This window comes from Rhamphochromis sp. 'chilingali', assembly GCF_963969265.1.
Source record: "Rhamphochromis sp. 'chilingali' genome assembly, chromosome: 21".
NCBI classification, from domain to species: domain Eukaryota; kingdom Metazoa; phylum Chordata; class Actinopteri; order Cichliformes; family Cichlidae; genus Rhamphochromis; species Rhamphochromis sp. 'chilingali'.
The window spans coordinates 20,145,301-20,164,333 of record NC_137949.1 but is presented as its reverse complement, the minus strand read 5'-3'; the positions used below and the strand labels follow the sequence as shown (position 1 = coordinate 20,164,333).

The 19,033-nt window shown below is 40.2% G+C and overlaps 1 protein-coding gene across 1 annotated transcript; it reads right to left on the bottom strand.

Moving 5' to 3' along the window:
- Positions 1-216: 216 nt before the first annotated feature.
- shprh (SNF2 histone linker PHD RING helicase) lies at positions 217-15,284 on the bottom strand. The gene is made up of 30 exons (XM_080870853.1): positions 15,144-15,284; positions 11,734-12,324; positions 11,384-11,513; positions 11,073-11,291; positions 10,843-10,921; positions 10,271-10,421; positions 10,045-10,147; positions 9,702-9,961; positions 8,955-9,608; positions 8,224-8,475; positions 8,059-8,137; positions 7,632-7,795; positions 7,209-7,465; positions 6,870-6,991; positions 6,517-6,605; positions 6,281-6,373; positions 6,058-6,165; positions 5,515-5,657; positions 5,233-5,406; positions 4,999-5,061; positions 4,691-4,916; positions 4,366-4,503; positions 3,943-4,044; positions 3,772-3,843; positions 3,227-3,415; positions 3,053-3,145; positions 2,874-2,960; positions 1,989-2,167; positions 1,272-1,352; positions 217-1,165 (listed from the first exon to the last, which is right to left on the bottom strand). Exons 2-30 carry the CDS (start codon positions 12,313-12,315, stop codon positions 1,069-1,071), a joined length of 4,986 nt encoding a protein of 1,661 aa, XP_080726979.1. The 5' UTR covers positions 12,316-12,324; positions 15,144-15,284; the 3' UTR covers positions 217-1,068.
- Positions 15,285-19,033: the final 3,749 nt, after the last annotated feature.

The following is a 19,033-nucleotide window of genomic DNA, read 5'->3' as shown; positions in this document are numbered from 1 at the left end:
TCTTACTACACAGACTAACAAGAAGTCTGGTAACCATGTAAAAAGGAACACCAGCACGAGGCTGTCCCTCTTTGTTGTCTGGACATCTTAAAATCTTTACAAGTACGGGAATCGCAGTCAGTCAGGTGAAAAGAAAACGCATTACAAGTCAAGGGCAATTCGCTAACAATGCCAAGTACCAGTGAGTGCATGTGTGTGGCAGAAGAGACCATAAAATACAAGAGAGGAATGATTATTTTAATCAGTTTAAGACAAGTAACATTTAATTAATCCACACGATTCTTAAGCTTGACCAGACGATTTTGAGGAATAGAAAAGAATGAGACAGTTGCTGTAAAGCACAAAACATCTTCACACAATTTTTACAAGTTTGATTTACAAGATTAGTTTCCAACAATCTGCACATTGTGCTTCTTTTTGTCTTGCAAATAAGATGGGCGCCATTGTTAGACCAAACTGTGTGGCTTTGTTTCAACAGTGAAATAACTTAAGGTCGATTGCCCGGCCGAAGAAATCCCGCGACAGTCTTTCACTTCAGTTGTAAAAGAGTAAAAGTGAGTTTATGTCAGAGGTGAGCACAAATCAATGGCGTTCTTCCTGCTTCATTTTTTTAACCACACAGTAAAAGGACGGCACAAAGAAATCTGGCAATAACAGGCGGACGACCCGTCACTCACAGACTTTTATTTCCTGAATGTTGTGAGAATGCCTCAAAGTGGTTCAGTCCATCTGGAGATACAGTGAAGTTGCACATAAATGAACACACCTGACTAAATGCGATAAACAAACACAGCTGAACAAGTTGGACCAGTAAGATACAACTATGACAAGTGATGCAAATGCATCAGCTCTAAATTGAGTTAAAATTCAACAAGTAAGAAATTTGTAGTCATCATCCATCAGCGATTTCTTAAAATAGTTTTTGGAAATTCGTTTCATAACATCAGGATGCTTATATAAAAAAAGTGGAATGTGCAAAATTTGTCACCGCTGTGTAAATCGTGAACTCCCTTTTTCTCCTGTTTGCTTTACTTGGTATGTACCAAGTGAGGAGCCCAGTGCTGAGATTCACTCCAGAGGTTCAGTGTCTTCAGTGAACAGATCAGCCAAGTCAGCGACTGTCAGTACCGCAGCCTCCGAGTGCTTCATGGCTGTGCTGGTGTGACTGGAATCAAAAAGACTTTTATTGGTACTTTGACAACAGCGTATCCCCTGACCTCTTAAACTTGTATTTAAATACAAAAATAGCATCATTAAGAACTGACACGCACCTTTTTTCTGCCGTCTTCAGCATTGCTTGCATTCTCTCTTCAATTGTAGATTTGATGAGGAATCTGTGAACAAATGTTGGCCTGGTGGAGAGAGGAAACAAAAATGAGCATTTGTTTAGTTTTTTGTTCAGTAGAGGGTGGATAATTTAATATAAATATTATTTGGATAAAAGGATTAACAAATTCTCCACATTGTCATTCCTTTGTCAGACTTTAACTGCTCCTAAATGAAAAAAAAAAAGTACTCTTAGTTGGATTTAATTTACATGCATTTGTGCATTCTGATGCAGATCTGTAACTAGAAGCAGTGAATAATGATGTGTGTACAGCACTGACAGAGGTGTGCATGCTATATAAGTGCACTTTGGTCAAGAACTGTGTATCCCTGAGCACAGTGGTGAGTTAAAAACAAAAAACTAATGAAATCAATTTCAGTGTATCCTGCTGAACTCTAAGTGCTTTATTTTCTGACATATTATAAGCTGCATAGTTGTGGATTTATAGTTTTATTAAATAACTGGAGGTTGCACTCGTATTAAACATGGATCTAAGAAAAAAAAAAAAAACTGCAGCTTTGAAGTCAATTCTCACAAGATGAGAAAAATGCAGAAGCTTCGTGTAGATGCAGCAACACATCTACACAAAGCTCTAAAGGACCCACAAAGTTATGCTGAAACTTCAGAGGTTTACTGACACACTTTACTGCCTGCTCCTTACTTGGTTTGGCCAATCCGGTGCACTCTGCCTATTGCCTGGAGCTCATGAGCAGGGTTGAGGATTGGTTCAACCAGCAGCACATGTGTTGCTTCGATGATATTCAGCCCATTGGAGCCCGTGTGGAGAGGTAGAAGAAGAATGTTGATCTTCTCTTCGTACTTGAAGGAACTTAGATTCTCCTGGAAAACCACAATGAACAGTGCAATAATGAACAAATTACAGTCATATCTGTATCAAGAGATGCTTCGGTAATTGATTTATTTTAAGAAAAAAATGAGGATTCCCTGAAAATTTATACTGCAATTTAAATACTGTGTATTTTCAAATTCAAACAATTATTTAACGTGCCGATTTTATCCAGTTTCTCCTTTGTATTACACAAAAACATAGACAATGAATGTATTCATTAGTCTTTATATTGTATTTTACTACAGAAAAACCTTAATTGTTATTAAGTTTCTGCATATGAGAGGCAAGAATTCATCTCCAATTGATTAACCTCTTTGTTTGTTGGCAGTATAGCTCACACACAAAAAACAAACAAACATGCGGCCCGGGGTAAAGGAAGAAATATTGAGTTTAGGGTTGGTGTGCTCTCAAGGGAGTGATCTCAGGTAAAAACAAAAAAACAAAAACAACCTCAAATGAAGAACAAGGTGTAGCAGCAAGCCGAACAGCTGTTTTAGCTGCTGGTGGTGGAGAATACACACCAAGGAAAACCTAGTAGGTAGGTATTTAGACAGTCCTTAGACAGGGGGTTTACTGTAAATGTTTAAATCTATCATACAGTCTGTGGTATTTCAACAAAAAACAAAACAATACAAAAGTTAAAAAGCAGGGGTGTGTATTAAAAATTGTGGCGTTCATTATGTGTCAAATTCAAACCTGAAATTTGTGAATCCCGTTGATTTGAGAAAACTCCATGTTATTGTCAAACAAGGCCTTGGCGATGATGTCCAGGACACTCTGCCACTGTGCACAAGAGAAAAGGCAACAAAACAGGTCAGATCCAAACTCGATATCGCCAAAGTAAGTCTTGAAGAGTGCGGATAGTTAACTGTTACCGTGGAGAAGACGAGACATTTAGCCCCGGGGTTGGTCACTTGAATCTTCTTCAGAGTTCTCACAACTGCCTCCACTTTGGTAGAGTGACTTCCCTGACAACACAGGAAGAGGAACGTTGTCATGGCTGTGTTATACATTTATTTTTTTCTTTGAAAATGGGGTCGCTGGCTGACCTTGACTGGTATGTCTTGGTCCTGACTGGATGATTGGGTGGTGAACACGTAAGAGATTTCTGTGTGGGATGTAGTCTGCCTACAAATGGCACACTTGATGGCACGCCGCCTTGAGCCCACGCTGTACTGTTCCACAATGATAGCAATACACTCGTTACAGAAGCAGTGTCCACACGTCAGCACGGCCCACTGGAAAAGAGAGAAGAGCGAGATATTATTCTAAAGTATGACTAGCAGAGTATGGATAACTATTGACATTAATTACAAACACTCGCTAACCACTTCATTAGGTACACCAGTTGAGCTGCTTATTAATACAAATATCTAATTAGGCAATCATGTGACAGCAACCTATTCCATTTAGGCAAGTAGACACGGTCAAGATGACCTGCTGAGGTTCAAACTGAGCATCAGAATGGAGAAGAAAGCAGATTGTAAGTGGTTTGTTCGAAAATGCTAGACAGGCTGGTATGAATATTTCACAAACTGATGATCTACTGAGATGTTCCCACCAACCAAGATGTATAAGAAGTAGTGACTCTCACCTCCTGTCCCAGGGGCCGAGCACAAATGGGACACGGCTCTGGGTTCAGACCTCCAGTAGACTTGTCCTGCGACTGGATCAAGAAATGTATGTTGTTCAGAGTAAGCTCACATAATACATTTAGCTGGGGTAAATTTATGAATTGTGTAATTACTATCACCTATAAAATTACCTTTTCCAGATTTGTGAGATACAAAAACTGGCCGAGCTTCTTTTGGAGCTGAGATTTTGCCACAGCTTGGTCGTTCAGAAGTTTGACTCTGTTCTGCTCCACCTGGGAGCAAAACAATCGAGAGGAGGGGTCAGCTAATGAAAAATATCAGGACACTTTAAATTGCAAATATAAAGATCTATATTATATGTAGAAACCCACTGATCCAACAATAACATGAGAAAACTCGGGGACAGTGAAGAAACCCCCCTTAAATCTCTGCAGACAGTTAGTCTATGAAGCAAAGTAACTCTGCAAAGAGCCAATCCTTTAACAGTCCTAATAACAAGTCAGTCATGTTGTCACAACTTGTATAAATTATCTTTTACCAGACTGTCATAAGCGTGCAGCTATGCTAAATGAGTGTCACTGTCTTTAACTCGCCTCGTGGGGCTCTATGATGTGCGGCAGTTTGGGCTTTGGTTCATCAGGCAGACGCACACGTAGCCTCTCGGTGGCCATACCCAGCTCATCGATGGCTGACACATGATTACGCAGCACCATCCAGTACTCGTGCAGCACCTGAGGACAAACACCAACACCAAAACAAAGACTTAAAAAAAGAATTTTTGTTAAACTGACTCCTCATAATACATATAATAATACCAAATGCCTATTGGAGCCCTACTGGAAAAATGCAGCTTTTTAAAAAATAAAAGATGCTCTTGTTGTCGTTTGTCCTTGTAATGTTGTAGGTGTGCCTACAAACCTTGTACTCCTTCTTCCAATTCTCAAACAGTTCCATAAAAGTGTTTCCTTCCTCCACCAGGTCTGGGTCCATGCGTTTAAGTTTGGCAAAAGACAAGATGGCCTTCAAAGTGCGTTCTGTCTCACTGGCTGCCCACAGACCTCGGCTAGTGGTAGGGAGACGGTCGTCGACCAGCCCCTCTTCATCCTCGATCATTTCTTCAAAGATGGCTGTCTGACCTTTGACGCTGTGGAGGAATTTTACTGATTAACCACCGCTTGGTTATGTAATCTGATTAATGATGGATCTAAAAATACTGCTCTACTTACGTGTGAGAAAACAGCTTGGACTCGTAATCTATGAAAAGTTCATCCGCTTTGCAAAAAACACAGCTAGAAAATGACAAGACAGATATTAGGTAAAATAAGTTTCAGAGTATTTACAAAGAAGTGTTATGTAACACAAGGAAAAGCTGTCATTTAACCTCCACATAACTTTATAAACTGAACATTTTAAGGTTTCTAACAGTGCTTGTACGAAGCTGCAAAATGCTGACGACATACTTGTTGAGTGGCAGTCGCATTGGCCTGAGATGACAAACTGTGGCCTCCTCTATAACTTCTTTCGAGGCCGGACCCTCAAGACTTTTCACTGCATCTTGCACGGTCTTTTGAGATTTCATCAGGTCCTGCATTTGTGTGGTGAGCAGAAACTGCAGACCATAGCCATCACGGAACCTGCAGGACACCAGACACTTGAAGCATCCTGGTCTTTTGATAAGTTCAAGGTAACGGCTTGCAACCACTATGCAACTACTCGGAACTACTTGATAAAAAAGTGCTTACTTGTCTGCCATGGAGAGCTTGTGGGCTTGTTGTTTGTAGCTGGACGTCAGCTCATTCTTGATGCGGGACACCAGGTCGTCATCAGTGGAGCAGCGAACTGCCCTCTGAATAACATCCAGCCACCAGGGAGAGTTCAGCTTGACCTTGAGAAAGATAGATAATCATAGTGATATTCAACTACTTTAACTGTTTGTGTAAGTAATGAGTAGAATGCCAATTATAGTGCCATTAGCTACATTTACTATTTTCTTTTTATTAAAATAATTTGATCAGTAAGCTCCAATTTCCTGCTATGCAGTTTTCTTTTTGCTGTGCTAATTTGTTGGAGTTCATTAACAGATCCAAATAAATGTCATTTTAAATACATTTCAAGTAAGTTCATTTTAGGAGCTGCAGAGGATGTATATAAAAAGGCAATCAATGCAGAAATTTTATGATCTTAAGATATTGGTTTTGCACTCCTAAACATCACTTATGTCTCTCTTTATATATGTAATCTTTTCATAAAATATGTAATTTCCCCGAGTGTAAAGAAGTTCTCACTTTTCGCTTCAGCTCTTTTATGTTCTGCAGCACCGGCTGCAAAGCCTGCCGAGCATCCGCAACCTCAGAGTCGTATTTGGTCATGTAGTGCTGTCGCAGCTGCTCGGCCTACAGAGACAAGGAGAATGAAAAAACTGCAGTAGTAATTCTTAAAACACAGCTTTGATTTAAAAAGAAGAAAAATAGATACATTCTGACAGTATAATATATATTTGTGAATCACCTCTTCATCTAGTCTGTCATCTCTGAGGGTAGGAGGAATCCCACGATGCTTAGCGCTTAGCAGCTCCATCAAGTTATGGGTAGCATGAAGCCTCTGTTTTACCACAATGGCAAGAGTAATAGAAAATTAATTATGTCAATACATTCTAAGAGCCAGAAACAAAGATTTTAGCTTCTGGTTTTTAAGTCATGTGTTCCCTCAGTCTTTGTAGAGATGAAATGTATGAGGCCACATACCTGTAACGAATCAGTCTTCAGTCTGCCTTTGTGCTCTTCTGATGAACGGAGCACTTCTCTATACATCTCTGCTGCCTCTGCAAACTCACCTGCAGGTGGCAAAGGAAATAGTCATCCTTAGTGCCACTTAAAATGTCCACTACATGTCAAGCAAACAAAGTTGGCTGCACAAATCACCTCAGTGCAGTAACAATAAACATATCGCTTTACTGAGACCAGCCTTAACAAAACATCCCGGTGCAAAAAGTGTCGGGAGACACAAAGATGGGATCGTGGCCTCTGTTTTGTTTAAACTAATTCCCATGGGAAACTAAGAGCAAAGGGAGCAGATGTATAGAAGTGGGGATCTATACCTCTGATGATGTGGATTCCAGCCAAACCATTGAGTGCGCACACCAATTGTCTGTGAGCTTCTTCACACTCCACTCGACATTTCTTCTGCAGGGACTTCAGGAGCTCCTCCATTGTCATGGTGCTACAGAGAGGAAGGCAAACCTGCTTAACAAATCCTCCAGTGCAGATTACACAGAATGGGTCAGCTTTAAATAAACACCCCCAGCAACAAAAAGGTTGCTGGGGGGGCTTCAATCATCCTAATGTTATGATCTAGTCCAGCTGGACTGTTAATTAACTGCTGCAGCTGCCTTTAATAAGACCTCATCTCATGCATAAGCATCTTGAGAACACAATACCTTTTCTGCAGAGGCAGGAATTCCCCCCTGACAGCCTGTGGATGGCAGCAGGCTTGGCGCAGCCTGAGCAGCGGGCACAGGATGGTATTGACGGTACGGCGGTCGAGGCTGCCGAGTTTCAGGCTCCAGTCTGAGATCTTCCTGAGGTTAACCAAAGCGTCTTGGGAGCAGACCTCGTGCTGACGGTGGTAGAAGTGACCCTCGACGGGCGAGAAGTGCAACCAGTGCACTTCCTCTGTCTGAGGCGGGATCTGAATCTGGAGAAAGATTAACAGGACCATCTAAGATGAGTACAAACATTCAAAAGAGAAAGCTTTAAGGATGTGTTTCATATGAAAAAAAAATGGGTCAAACAAAATAGTTCTTCAGACAGTCTCAATGAAATCCAGGCCAACGATCAGAAAAATACTTTTAAAATCCTACCTGATCAATGACGTCTTTTTTAGCCGATCGCCATAATATCTGAGCGATCACATGGTACAGAGGTTCCGTATTTCCACGTCGATAGGGACGATAAAGAAGCTGGTGCCACCAGTGCTTCACCCAGTATGGGTCAACTCCCAGGAAAAGCACAAGGCCATACAGATCTACAGCAAAAAACAAAAGTTTTAATTATTATTTTTTTTACTGCTGAAGAGACCAAAGACTGAAATCACAACCTTGACAGAAAAATTACATCTGTGCATAGACTCAAAAACACTTTGCTTTATTATATTTTGGCAGGTAAAGGCAGTAAAAACCTACACTTATTTTTATCTTTATATCTTTATATGCTACATAAAAAATTCAATTTGCATTCATACTCATAGTATTTCTTTTTTCTTCTGTGGTAACAGCTTCTTCACTTTACCTTCTAAGCCTCTCTGGACTGGAGTGCCGCTGACACACCAGCGGTTAACAGACGCAAGACGTAGAGCCATCTCCGCAGCCTGATGGGATCAACGTCAGGTGGTCGCATAAACTACGTTTAAATAACAAAACAAAGTAAGATGCAACAAGAATTGAATGATCTCACCTTCGCAGTGGGGCATTCCACCATCTGAGCCTCATCCAGACAGATTCGCCACCACTCCACAGCTACCAGAGGACTGGGTATAGCCATGTAACGCTTCTGGTTGCGGAAGCGGCGGCCGTCTTTGCTGTTACTGTGGGGAATGTCAACGTAGTTGAGCTCAGAGCGCAGCACGTCGTAGGTGGTAATGACCACGTCCTGCTCGGCGAGCATGTGAGGCTGAATGAATCCATGTTTCTTCACACCCTGATAAACCTAAAGAGGAATGTGAAAGGCAAAATAATTAGGCATGCTTAAACACAGATGAGAGAGAGAAGAGTGCGTGCTTTAACAAATTATAAAAGATGTGTAGTGCTTGCACAATGTTGTGTTGTTCCTGCTCTGCGTCATCATTGCAACTGACGACTCGCACTGTTGTGATGGTACAGTAGTGTAACATGCAATGATTTAAGTGAGTGTATCATTTTCAGAGTACCTGAAAGTTGGAAGGTAGAGGGTGTATTTTAAACCAAACCCTGGTCTTTCTTAATCTTAACAAAACAGTTTTGTTACTTACATCTAACCAATCAGTTTTGTGCCTAAACTGAGCCAAACAATAACTGTAAATAATCAAAACCACCTTTTGGTTTTACTCAGGAAGCACATTTAAGATTTATTTTATTTTTATTTTAGACTTTAAGCATATTATATATGAGATACTACCAAGAGACTGATGTATGAATCTACTCTCTCACCAGCACTCGTAAGGAGGAGGACCTGATATGCTTGTTGATCTCCTCGACCCACTGGTGGCAGATGGAGCTCGGGGAAATTATGAGGGTGGCTCCTGTGGACACGGGTTTCATGGCTACCAGGCAGTGAGGGCAGTAGAAAGGTGTAGTTTCAAGGCTCTCTTCTTTATAGTTCACACAGTCTGCGTGCTGCCACAGCTGACAGTTCATACACTGGACGCGGGCCTTGTAGTCAATGATGCCGAGTTCACCACAGATGCACTCGAATCTGTAGTCAGGGGTGTTAAACGGGACGACAGACACTCTGGTGGGGGTTTCCGTCTCCTTGTCATCATCGAGCTGTGAAGCTTCTCCTCTTTCTTCGGGGAGATCAGCTATTCTGCACATGTCTCGTGTATCTGAGTCACTTTTATCCTGAGAAACCTGTAATGGTGCCGTGGAAGAATCCAGCATGTCATCTGGCTGATCTGCTTTCTCATTCAGACTTTCATCCCACTCTGTCTTTGTTTCTGCTTCCTCTGAGACAGGGCAGTCAGATGTAGGGGTGCTCGGATCTCTCTGATCGTCTGAGAGAGAGTTTTGTAGAGCTGCCTCTGCCTTTTCTTTTGCTCGTCTCTGAAACATTTTCCTGGGCGTGCACTCCGTGCTTCTCGAAGTCTTAAGAAAGACAAATGCAGACCAAACTCAGGCAACGCAATAAAGTCATATTTGTGGCATGAAACATTCATATTAGAAGTTCTTTATTCTTACAGACTTTGATGATCCTGCAAATGTTTTCTTTGTTTCTTTGTACTTCTTTCCCAGCTTGAACGACCCCGCCAAGCCCCGACCTTTGACCCGGTCAACCATGCCGTCATCTATGAGCTTTGTCAGCGTCTTCCTGATGTGGTTGCGGTTCTTGAGGAGGTCATAGCCATAAGTGGCTCGGATGTAGGTGAAGATGGCATTGACTGAGGCTCCCTTGCCAGATCTCATCTCCTTTATAGCAGTGAGTAGCATGACACGCACAGCTGGAGAAATATAAGTATCATTCAAAAAGGTGTGAAATTTCAGTGACTTATGCGGATTGCCTAAAAAGACTTGAGTGACATACTTGGGTAGGATATTTTAATTTTAGGCTGAGCTTCAGACTTGCAGCTGATAACTTTCTTTCTTTCTAGCGGAGGAGGAGGAACAAAGTAATTCACAGATTTTCCCTGCAAAGCCATGAGATTAAAAAAAGAAATAAATCATAAACCATTGTATGATACATAAGATTTGATTACAACGTTTAGGGAAGAAAACAAATGTGGCATTCATCACAGTAGAGGTCTACTAACCACAGGGAGTGTGAGGGCCTCTTGTTCGAGGTCCTGCCGGGTATGAAACAAGATTAGAGCCAGAACTTCCACCGTCTTTCCAAGCCCCATCTCATCAGCCAGGATCCCACCAGGCCACTCAATGCCAGCTAGTGGAAATTCTCGAATTAAGCTAAAAATAAAAAAAGAAACTAAATTCTAGTAGCTGCAGAACTATATCATACCTGAGAGTCACCTTAATGTGATAACAGCAAGTTTAAAGGTCAACTCATTCAAATTACACACGTTTTTTTCCACTGATGGTGTCCCTTCAGCCTGTTTTACTGTTGTGATTTTAAGATAACAATTCTCCCATCAAGTTTTATGCTAATGGTGCTTAACAAACAAAATAATAACACACACAACTTTTGTGGTTTCAACTTAAATAGTAGTCCCCATAAAAACTGCTGACAGTGAGGCCTGTGGATTATATTGAGTTTAAGTGTAAACTGTTTGCAGAAAGATAAGATTCCCATCATCTTTATAATATTGAAAAGGCAGAAAATGTTTCCAAATGATCAGAACCTTTAACATGAGAATAACTATGTTCTTACCAGCCGATAAAAGGGTTGTAAAAGAGCTTTTTGCCGCACAAAGCGATCAACTCCCGCCAGAGGAAATGCAATGATTGTTCTGCAAAGAAACAGTAAATACTGAATATGATGCTTTTTGAGACAAACCACTGAGATCAAAAATTCTTAAATTCAAAGGGATCTAACTTAATTCAATTCAATTAAAATTCCAGTTAAAGGTGCATGAGCTGTAGGGGAATGAACAGAGGCACCTTTACTTGAGTTGGTCCTGTATTTCTCTCTTCTCAGCATCCAGTTGACTGCTTGACTCTGATAGGGCCTGAGTACAGGAATAAGAGCCTTATGCTGAACGTCATAGGTCACCTTCTGGCTCTCTTCCTGGTGCATATGCCTGACATAATCGTAGAGCTCCTCAACATTTTGCCTCTCCAGGTCGGTATCACATTCTTCCTCCTCATTATCTACGACCTCTTTATGGAGAATAAGCAACAAAAACAAGTCAAGGTGAATTGGAAACCCTGTGCTGCTATAGTATGGTGTAAAGAACTTGGAGTCTGCTTACCGGGAATAATGAAATCGTAGAAATACTCCATTAACTTCTGCATCAGTTGGTTTGCTTTTTTGAGCCGAGCATTTCCCTCACTGAGGAATTCTGGCTTCCCGAGCCCAGTTTCCAGCAAGCAAATCCCCACCTGCCAGACAGAGCCAGGAAAAAGATTAAATATAAAATAATGTTTAACAAAACTTGAACTGTTTGATGATTTGACTAAAGGAGCACAATTTTACTCCAGCCAAAGACAGCTGATTTAAAAAATATATGGTATTAAAAGCCAGGTAACTTCATGACCATTTATTAACAAAATCAAGCCTAAACATGGATCTTTGTGTCCCAGTAAAAGTACCTACATATACCTTGACTGAGTCGTCTTTTGCCTGGTGACAGAGCTGCACCACCCTCCTCTTCTGTAGCCAGTCGAGGTCCTCCAATGGGATCCTACGGAGGCTGCATTCTGCCGTACAAGTGTCTTCATCAGGACTGCACTGCACCCCTGAGCTCTCATCACAGCTGCTGTAACTGATGCAGAGTTGCTCACCCATCCTGTGAAACGTGAAAGCTCTCTGATCGCAGTCAGATGGGAGCCAGGCTGGCCTGACACTGAACTCCCCAATGAGTGCTTTCCAGATGTGGCTGAGCTTCAAAAGTGGAAACACAGTGAGCGCCAGAGAGGTAGAAGCAGCGGTGATGTCGGACGACGTGTTGGGAAGTTCTTCTGTAAACAGGACAGGGGTGCAGGCAGCCTCTGTGGCGCCCTCTGGAGGGGAGAGGAGGGTGCTACTAGGAGCTGGGTCCGCTGAAAGAATGGAACAAGTCGGTATCTCTTCATCTTCCTGGACTTCCTCATTCTTGCGGTCCTCCAACATGTTCCAGTTCAACCTCTTCTTAGCTTCTTCATCCACCCTCACAGGAGGGGCCCTCTTTCTTCGGCTACTCATGGTGAAGCTCTGCAAAGAGGGCAAATATTATGAAACGCTCACCAAAAAAAATAAACACAACGTCATTTATTTATTCATAACTACATCAGTAGCATATGCCAGATACTTATATTTATATTTGGTAGGCAGAGAGAAAATATCCTTCCTGAGTTTCCCTGAACAAGGTTGATTATTGCCTAATAATAAACAATAACTTAATCATAAAAACTTTCCGTCATACAGACCATGGCTCCACAGTAAAGTGGTTTACTCATTCACCTAATAAGTGAAAGATCTATGGTTCGGTCTCCAGAGGAAACACAAATCCCTTTGGGGCATCCGGTTCAAAAAATCTGTCAAATTAAATATGCAGAGCTACAGAGTATGGCAACACCTGGTGAATAAGGGAGCAGCTGGAATATGCTTTTCTTTTACACAAACAAAATTAAGTAAAATCCAGTTTTCCACTAACCAAACATTTTGTTTATTTATGTTGCCTTCTAGCCTATATCCCTCCTTAAATCATTACATTTTTACATGCACTTATGCAGGACTTAATATACTCTACTAGTACTCATGCATAATTCACATTTCAACTAAATCCATATTTATGTATTACTGTGCCCTGGTACAACCTTTTTAAGCTGACTTTATCAGATGACTTTTTCGGAAACTGTCCAGCTCCTGAGTGTGCACAGCATTAATCAACTGCTGGTAGATCCACAGCAAAAATAATGTTTCTACAAAGACTTTTATATTAATACTGTAGTATGTTTGTACATGCATGAATGCTTCTGTTCTCACAGCTAGAGCTTTGTGTCTAAGATGATCCTTTTAGAAGTAATATGTTGACATCATATAGAGTCCATCTAGCCATCCTCTTCCACTTATCCTTGTCAGGGTCGCGAGGGGCTGGAGCCTCTCCCAGCTACCATAGGGCAAGAGGCATCATACAGAGTCAAAAGTAGGAAAAACTGGAGTTTTAAAAAGTTTAACCTCTTGCATCCTTGGGATTACTTGTACATAAGCTTTCTTCATTTTTTTAAAAAACTTTTTTGTTTAAGACGAGCACCCATAATTGCAACAGTTAATTATAATAAGACCACTTCAACGACATATTGTGGATATCCCTTGTGAGCAGTTATTATGAGAGTGGCAGCACCTGTGATGTTCAAGGCTGATCTCTTATTCAGCCACGCTATTTTGTTTGGGGAGAACTTGGGTCCTGTGCAACTTCAGCATACCCAAAATACTCTGACATTAAGACACAGGAGAATCTGATGGATTAGAATTAAGTAACAAAGCTACCTTTAGCTGCTTCCCTATTCATGACAGTATAATGCCACTTTTGGCAGCTTTTATGCTGATTGCCCTTCCTGACAAAACCCAAATGTATGTGTGTCTCTGACTGAGCCAGGAATCAATATTGATCATACGTAAGTATTTCATTAAATTGACGTTTAGTCCTCTGATGTAGGGTGGCATGATGGTGTGGTGGTTAGTGACATCACCTCACAGCAAGAACGTTCTGGGTTCAAATCCAGTCTGGATTCTGTGTGGAGTTTGTATTTACTCTGGCTTCCCCCCATTGTCCAAAGATCTCCCTTACGTTACTTGGTGAATGTGAGTCTGTCTCTGTGTTAACCCTAAAATAATGTGGCAATCTGTTATACCCTGCTTCTCACCATATGAATAGTATAGACAATCATTCTGTACAATACAATAATTATAGTTCTACAATTGTTTATTAATACTCACAATTGTATATCTACAATCTGTATAGTTTCATATTTTTAACCATATTTATATCCTTTTCATAGCCTGTACATAGCTTGTAAACTCACTATAGTCTGTACATACTTATAGTTATAGCATATTCATAACATACCTTCATACCGTGTACATTGTAACATACCTATAATAGTTCCATATTCTGTAATATATCTATATTATTGCTAAAGCACTTTCTGGATGGATGCAAACTGCTTTTCATTGCCTTGTACTTGTGACATTTGCAATGACAATAAAGTTGAATTCTATTCTAATTCTAATTCTATTCTATTTCATGATAGCTGGGATAATCTCCAGAACTTGATAAGTTGAAGAAAGTGGATGGACAAATTGAATTCAAGGGCTGTTCCAATAATGGTGAGGCCGTTCTCCAGAGAACAATAGGTGGTGATACCATGTATGTTGATTTCTAATCCGGAAAATGACTTTAACGTGTCCACTTATTTAGGTTGGCACCATAAGCTACTATGTTGATGTTGATCCCAGGTAGAAGTGATCTGCCTTTGTAGTACAGAAAACTGAGGGTTGACCCTGAAGTTTCCTGGTTAAGATGAAACCCTGCTTCACAGTAAAGGCCTCTTATGGGATACAACAGACTTCTTATTTACCAACAGGTCAACAAGGCTCATACTGGAAGATAGCATATCAATGGAAGCAGCATGTGAGGTACTTACTGTGCTATTAAACTATCAAAGCGAATGAGACATATCCCACAAGACAACCTGTCAGAGTTTAAGTTTGCATCCACAGCTGGAGCCTGTCACTTCACCTACATTGTATCTGTGTTTACCTATGGCTCAGGCTACATGTATTGCTAGCTGGCTAACTTATACATCTTCTACACGACGGCTTACAAATAGCAGTTTTAAAATTAGCTCCTTCCCTGCGGGGAGAGTTTATCCTCTGAGAATTCAGTCAGCAGCGAAACCATCAGCACACAACAGTCTGTGGTATAAACAGTGTTACACAATGAGAGCACTTTCGCACAGCGCGCCACATTTCATCCCCTGACTGCAAACAAGCAAATTAAAAAGGTAAAAGAAAAAAAGCATATTTACTTGTCGAGCCTGCCTCAAACTGCTCCTGTTAATACAGCACGACGAGAAACCGATTCATGTTGAAGCAGCTCCACACAATCCGGCTGAATCGCTGTACAGTTCATCTACGGACATCAATGTTGACGTCCGCCATTTTTAAATGCAGGAAATGACGTCAAAGCAGGGGAAACTGTCAGATTAAGTTTATCTAACACAAATTTGTATGACTCAAAACTTACAACAGATTAAATGATTTGCTCCAAATGATTGTTTTTTTGTCTTTCTTTTTGCATTTCTTTACATTTTTTCATGGTTATATATATATTGCCAATATCAGACAAAAACAGACAAAAACTGAGTTTGTTCGAGTCTAATGAGTTTAAAAGTCAATATTTGTATATGACCACTTTTATTCTTCAACTCAGCCTGAACTCTTTCTTCTTTTCAGTTTTCTTGTCATCTCTTCTACTACCACTACTTCATTAACGTTGATGTCCAGGGTCTTGGGAAGGCCAGTCCATGACTGATAGGCTCTATTGCATGTTTTTTTTTCCCAGCTGTGGTTATATTGCATTGGCAGTGTGTTTAAAAATAATTATCATGCTGAAAAATTAAGCAGTTGCCAATAAGATGCTTTCCAGAAGGCAGTGCGTGTTGCATTAAAATCTGGCTGTATGTGTTTTTTTAATGTGTTTATAGTTCCAGGAAATTTGAAAACTGGCTGGCTGAAATATGGTCCCAAACCAAATTTTGCAAAAGGCTGTAAACACTCACTGTTGTACCGCTCTCCTGACCTCTTCCAAACATACTGGTGCCGGTTAGAACCAAATTTCAAATCTTGATTCATCACCCAATTAGACTTGTTTCCACTGATTTTCAGGCCAGTTCTGGTGTAATTTGCCATTTCCTCCCCGTTTCCCTTCCTTAAGAATGGCTTCATGAAAATTTTATTTTTATTGTCAGTAAGACTATTTAAAGGATGCATAAAAATAATTTTGCTTAAACTACGGCTTGTACTTTACTTTTTCTTTCTGGCTGAAAATGACTTAATATGAATGATAAGAAACATGTTTGATTATAGGTCAACAAGCATTTCGGAACAGGTTAAATACCGGTAATCCTTTTTTGGCAGATGATCATTTAAAGCACTGGCATCTGATGAAAAGACAGGGAACTGGTATGAGGGCTGAAGAAAATCAGAAGCTCTGCCAGCGAGAACAGCAGGTCCACAACTCCACCTGAGAGAGAGGGAGAGAGAGAGCAGCAGGCAAGAGAAAGGAAAAGAAAGAAGTGGGAAAAAGACTACCTGGACCAGGACACAAATTATACCTTTTTCTAACAAGCTGCTGGTAACAAACTGCTTAAAGATAGAATTAAATTTGATTCTTTGCTAAGTTTTCTCTTACATGTAGACACAACAGTGTTTCATCCTTTGAGTTGGGTGTTTGTTTGTTTTTTGTTATGCTTTAATGATTAATATGTCATTTTTATGTGGCTTAGCGTTACAAAAAACAGAGATTCCTCTGACAATTCTCAGGTAAAAACACTGATTTGTAAATGAGCCGAAAAGCAGTCAATGGCCAAAACTACAAGAAAATTGGAAGCAAAATATAAAAAAAAGAGAAAAAAAAGAAAAAAGAGTCAGTCAGCATTTTTGCACAAAGCTTTAGGTTTATAGAGAGTTCATGCAATGCCAAATTCTTTGCTGTACTGGTTGCTTATTTTGTGGTCTAATCGTTAGGATTACAAAGGTTAAGGTTGAGTAAACCTTTATTCAGTGAGGTTGCAGCAGTGGCATCACCCCCTTCACCACAAGGTGGCAGCAGAGCCCGCTCTCTTTTGACAGCTGCAGTAGTGAATAACAAGTACATCACATCTGTCCGTGTCAGACACAACGCAGGAGGGAAAAATTAAATTGAAGTTTGACGAGTCTCTTTGAAGTTTGCATAAAGTAAGCGACTGCCTATAAACAGTCTCTTACGTTGCGCTGATTTGGTCCAGGGGGTTTTAATGGAAGCTTGTCAAATCGTTATCTATCCCCGACTTATTTATTTATTTTAAAATATGCTTCTCAGGAGCCTCACTCTCACCCCGATCTCTTCCAAAATGTTATCAATCGACGCATCACTGACCCTCGTGATGTGCATGAACTCTGGTTTTAAATCAGGGACACTGCAGTGAGTTTGACCCGATTTAAAAATGCAGTGAGCAAGAGGAGAAGAAGGGAGCATCTTATCACCAGTGCAGAGAGAGAGAGGGAGGAAGGGAGGGAGGAAGAGTCCCACTGTGTTTCGGAGGCAGAAGAGTCCAGACCGGCGGCTTCAGAGGAGACACGGACCCACTATGTCCCGGTTATGTCCTTACCTGGTTCAGGTAGGTGAAATCACGTCTTTAAGACTGTTAAACATGCATGTGCATGCAGCTGATGATGTTGCATGTTATGACCTGTGAATGACACCGTTTTATAGCTGCAGCTGAGGACCTGGAGACAGCTGCTAAACGATAATAAAGAGTATTTAGGCAGAGTCATTATGTGTGCTGTTTGAGATGGCTCATTTCTGGCTCAAGCCATAGTGATTTTTTATTTTTATTTATTTTTTGTCAAAATAGTCCAATACTTATTTCCAAAGGCTTCTTTTACTCACTTAACTTCGCTCAACTGTAGAAAACAGCCACATGTATCAAAGATTTTTTTTTAAATAATTACCATGTCCACATTGATCTTCGCTCAATTCAGTTACCCAAAAAAATATAAAATCAGAATACTTTAAATTTTTTCATTACCGTTGCATAGCTTTATTCATGATGGATATTAATAGATATTAATTCATTTTTAATACTTGAAGTCTTTGCATGAAGTTGATTCCCTGAATTGACTGAACACCCCCCTTCACTGGCCCTCTACTCACATGACTTAAAGAAAAATAATATACCGTATTTTGTGCAAGGTGCAGACATGACTCTTTCATCAGCAGTTCCATGTTCCATGTTTTCAGTTGGTATAGTGAAACACAACACGGTGACTTGTTTACAGAGTGAACTGATATTTTCTTGTAATTTAGATCATACAGTTGTTAAACATATTAAAACTCCTTTTGTAACTAGCTTGTTGTCTGTGGCATGAGTAATGACTGACTTAAACATAAAACTGCCCTTACTTGTTACTGTAAAAAGCAGTAATGGAGTGCACACACAATAGCATGCACATTGTGATAGTTTTAAATGTTCATTCACTTCTTTTTTTGCATCTAAACCCACTAAATGTCAGAAAATCCAACCAACTATTCAGAAGAAAATGTAGAACGAATGGGCTTTAAATGTTAATAAGTTCAAAATATAGCACTCATTATTTCATTTTTTGATAATCATGATGGATTTTAAAGCTGTTGAGAGCATTAAGCAAGCATTTTGTCCTGAAACTGACACTAACTTGACACTTTTAATATGAAGTAAGAGAGCAGTAAGTGTGAAAATGATCGCACAGGGGTCTTTATCAATGACTGAAGAGGTCTCTAGCTGAATTACAGGATTGTAACTTCGTAAACAGGTCAGTCAAAGGTATAAATGTAGAATCAGTTGAGATCCTCAACTAGGACAGTAGCAGCTGTCCGTGGTGCTAGAATTTGAGCATTCTCAGTTTTCAAATAGCTCTGTATCTTTAGATATGTACTTATTCCCTCCCAAAAAGTATTTGCCTGGTTGGATCTCCTGTATATTTTTACATTTTTAGCTATGGTGTGATTGGATGAAAGATGATTGATCTGCAAGTATTTTTTCTCCTACAGATTTCTGAAATACATGTGTTGAATTATTTAGATTTGTCAATGTAATAAATGTATTATAAAGCAAGAATTAACGCTCCATGTCTCATTTGCAGGGTGGAAACACTGAAGAAGAAGCAGATGAGTTTA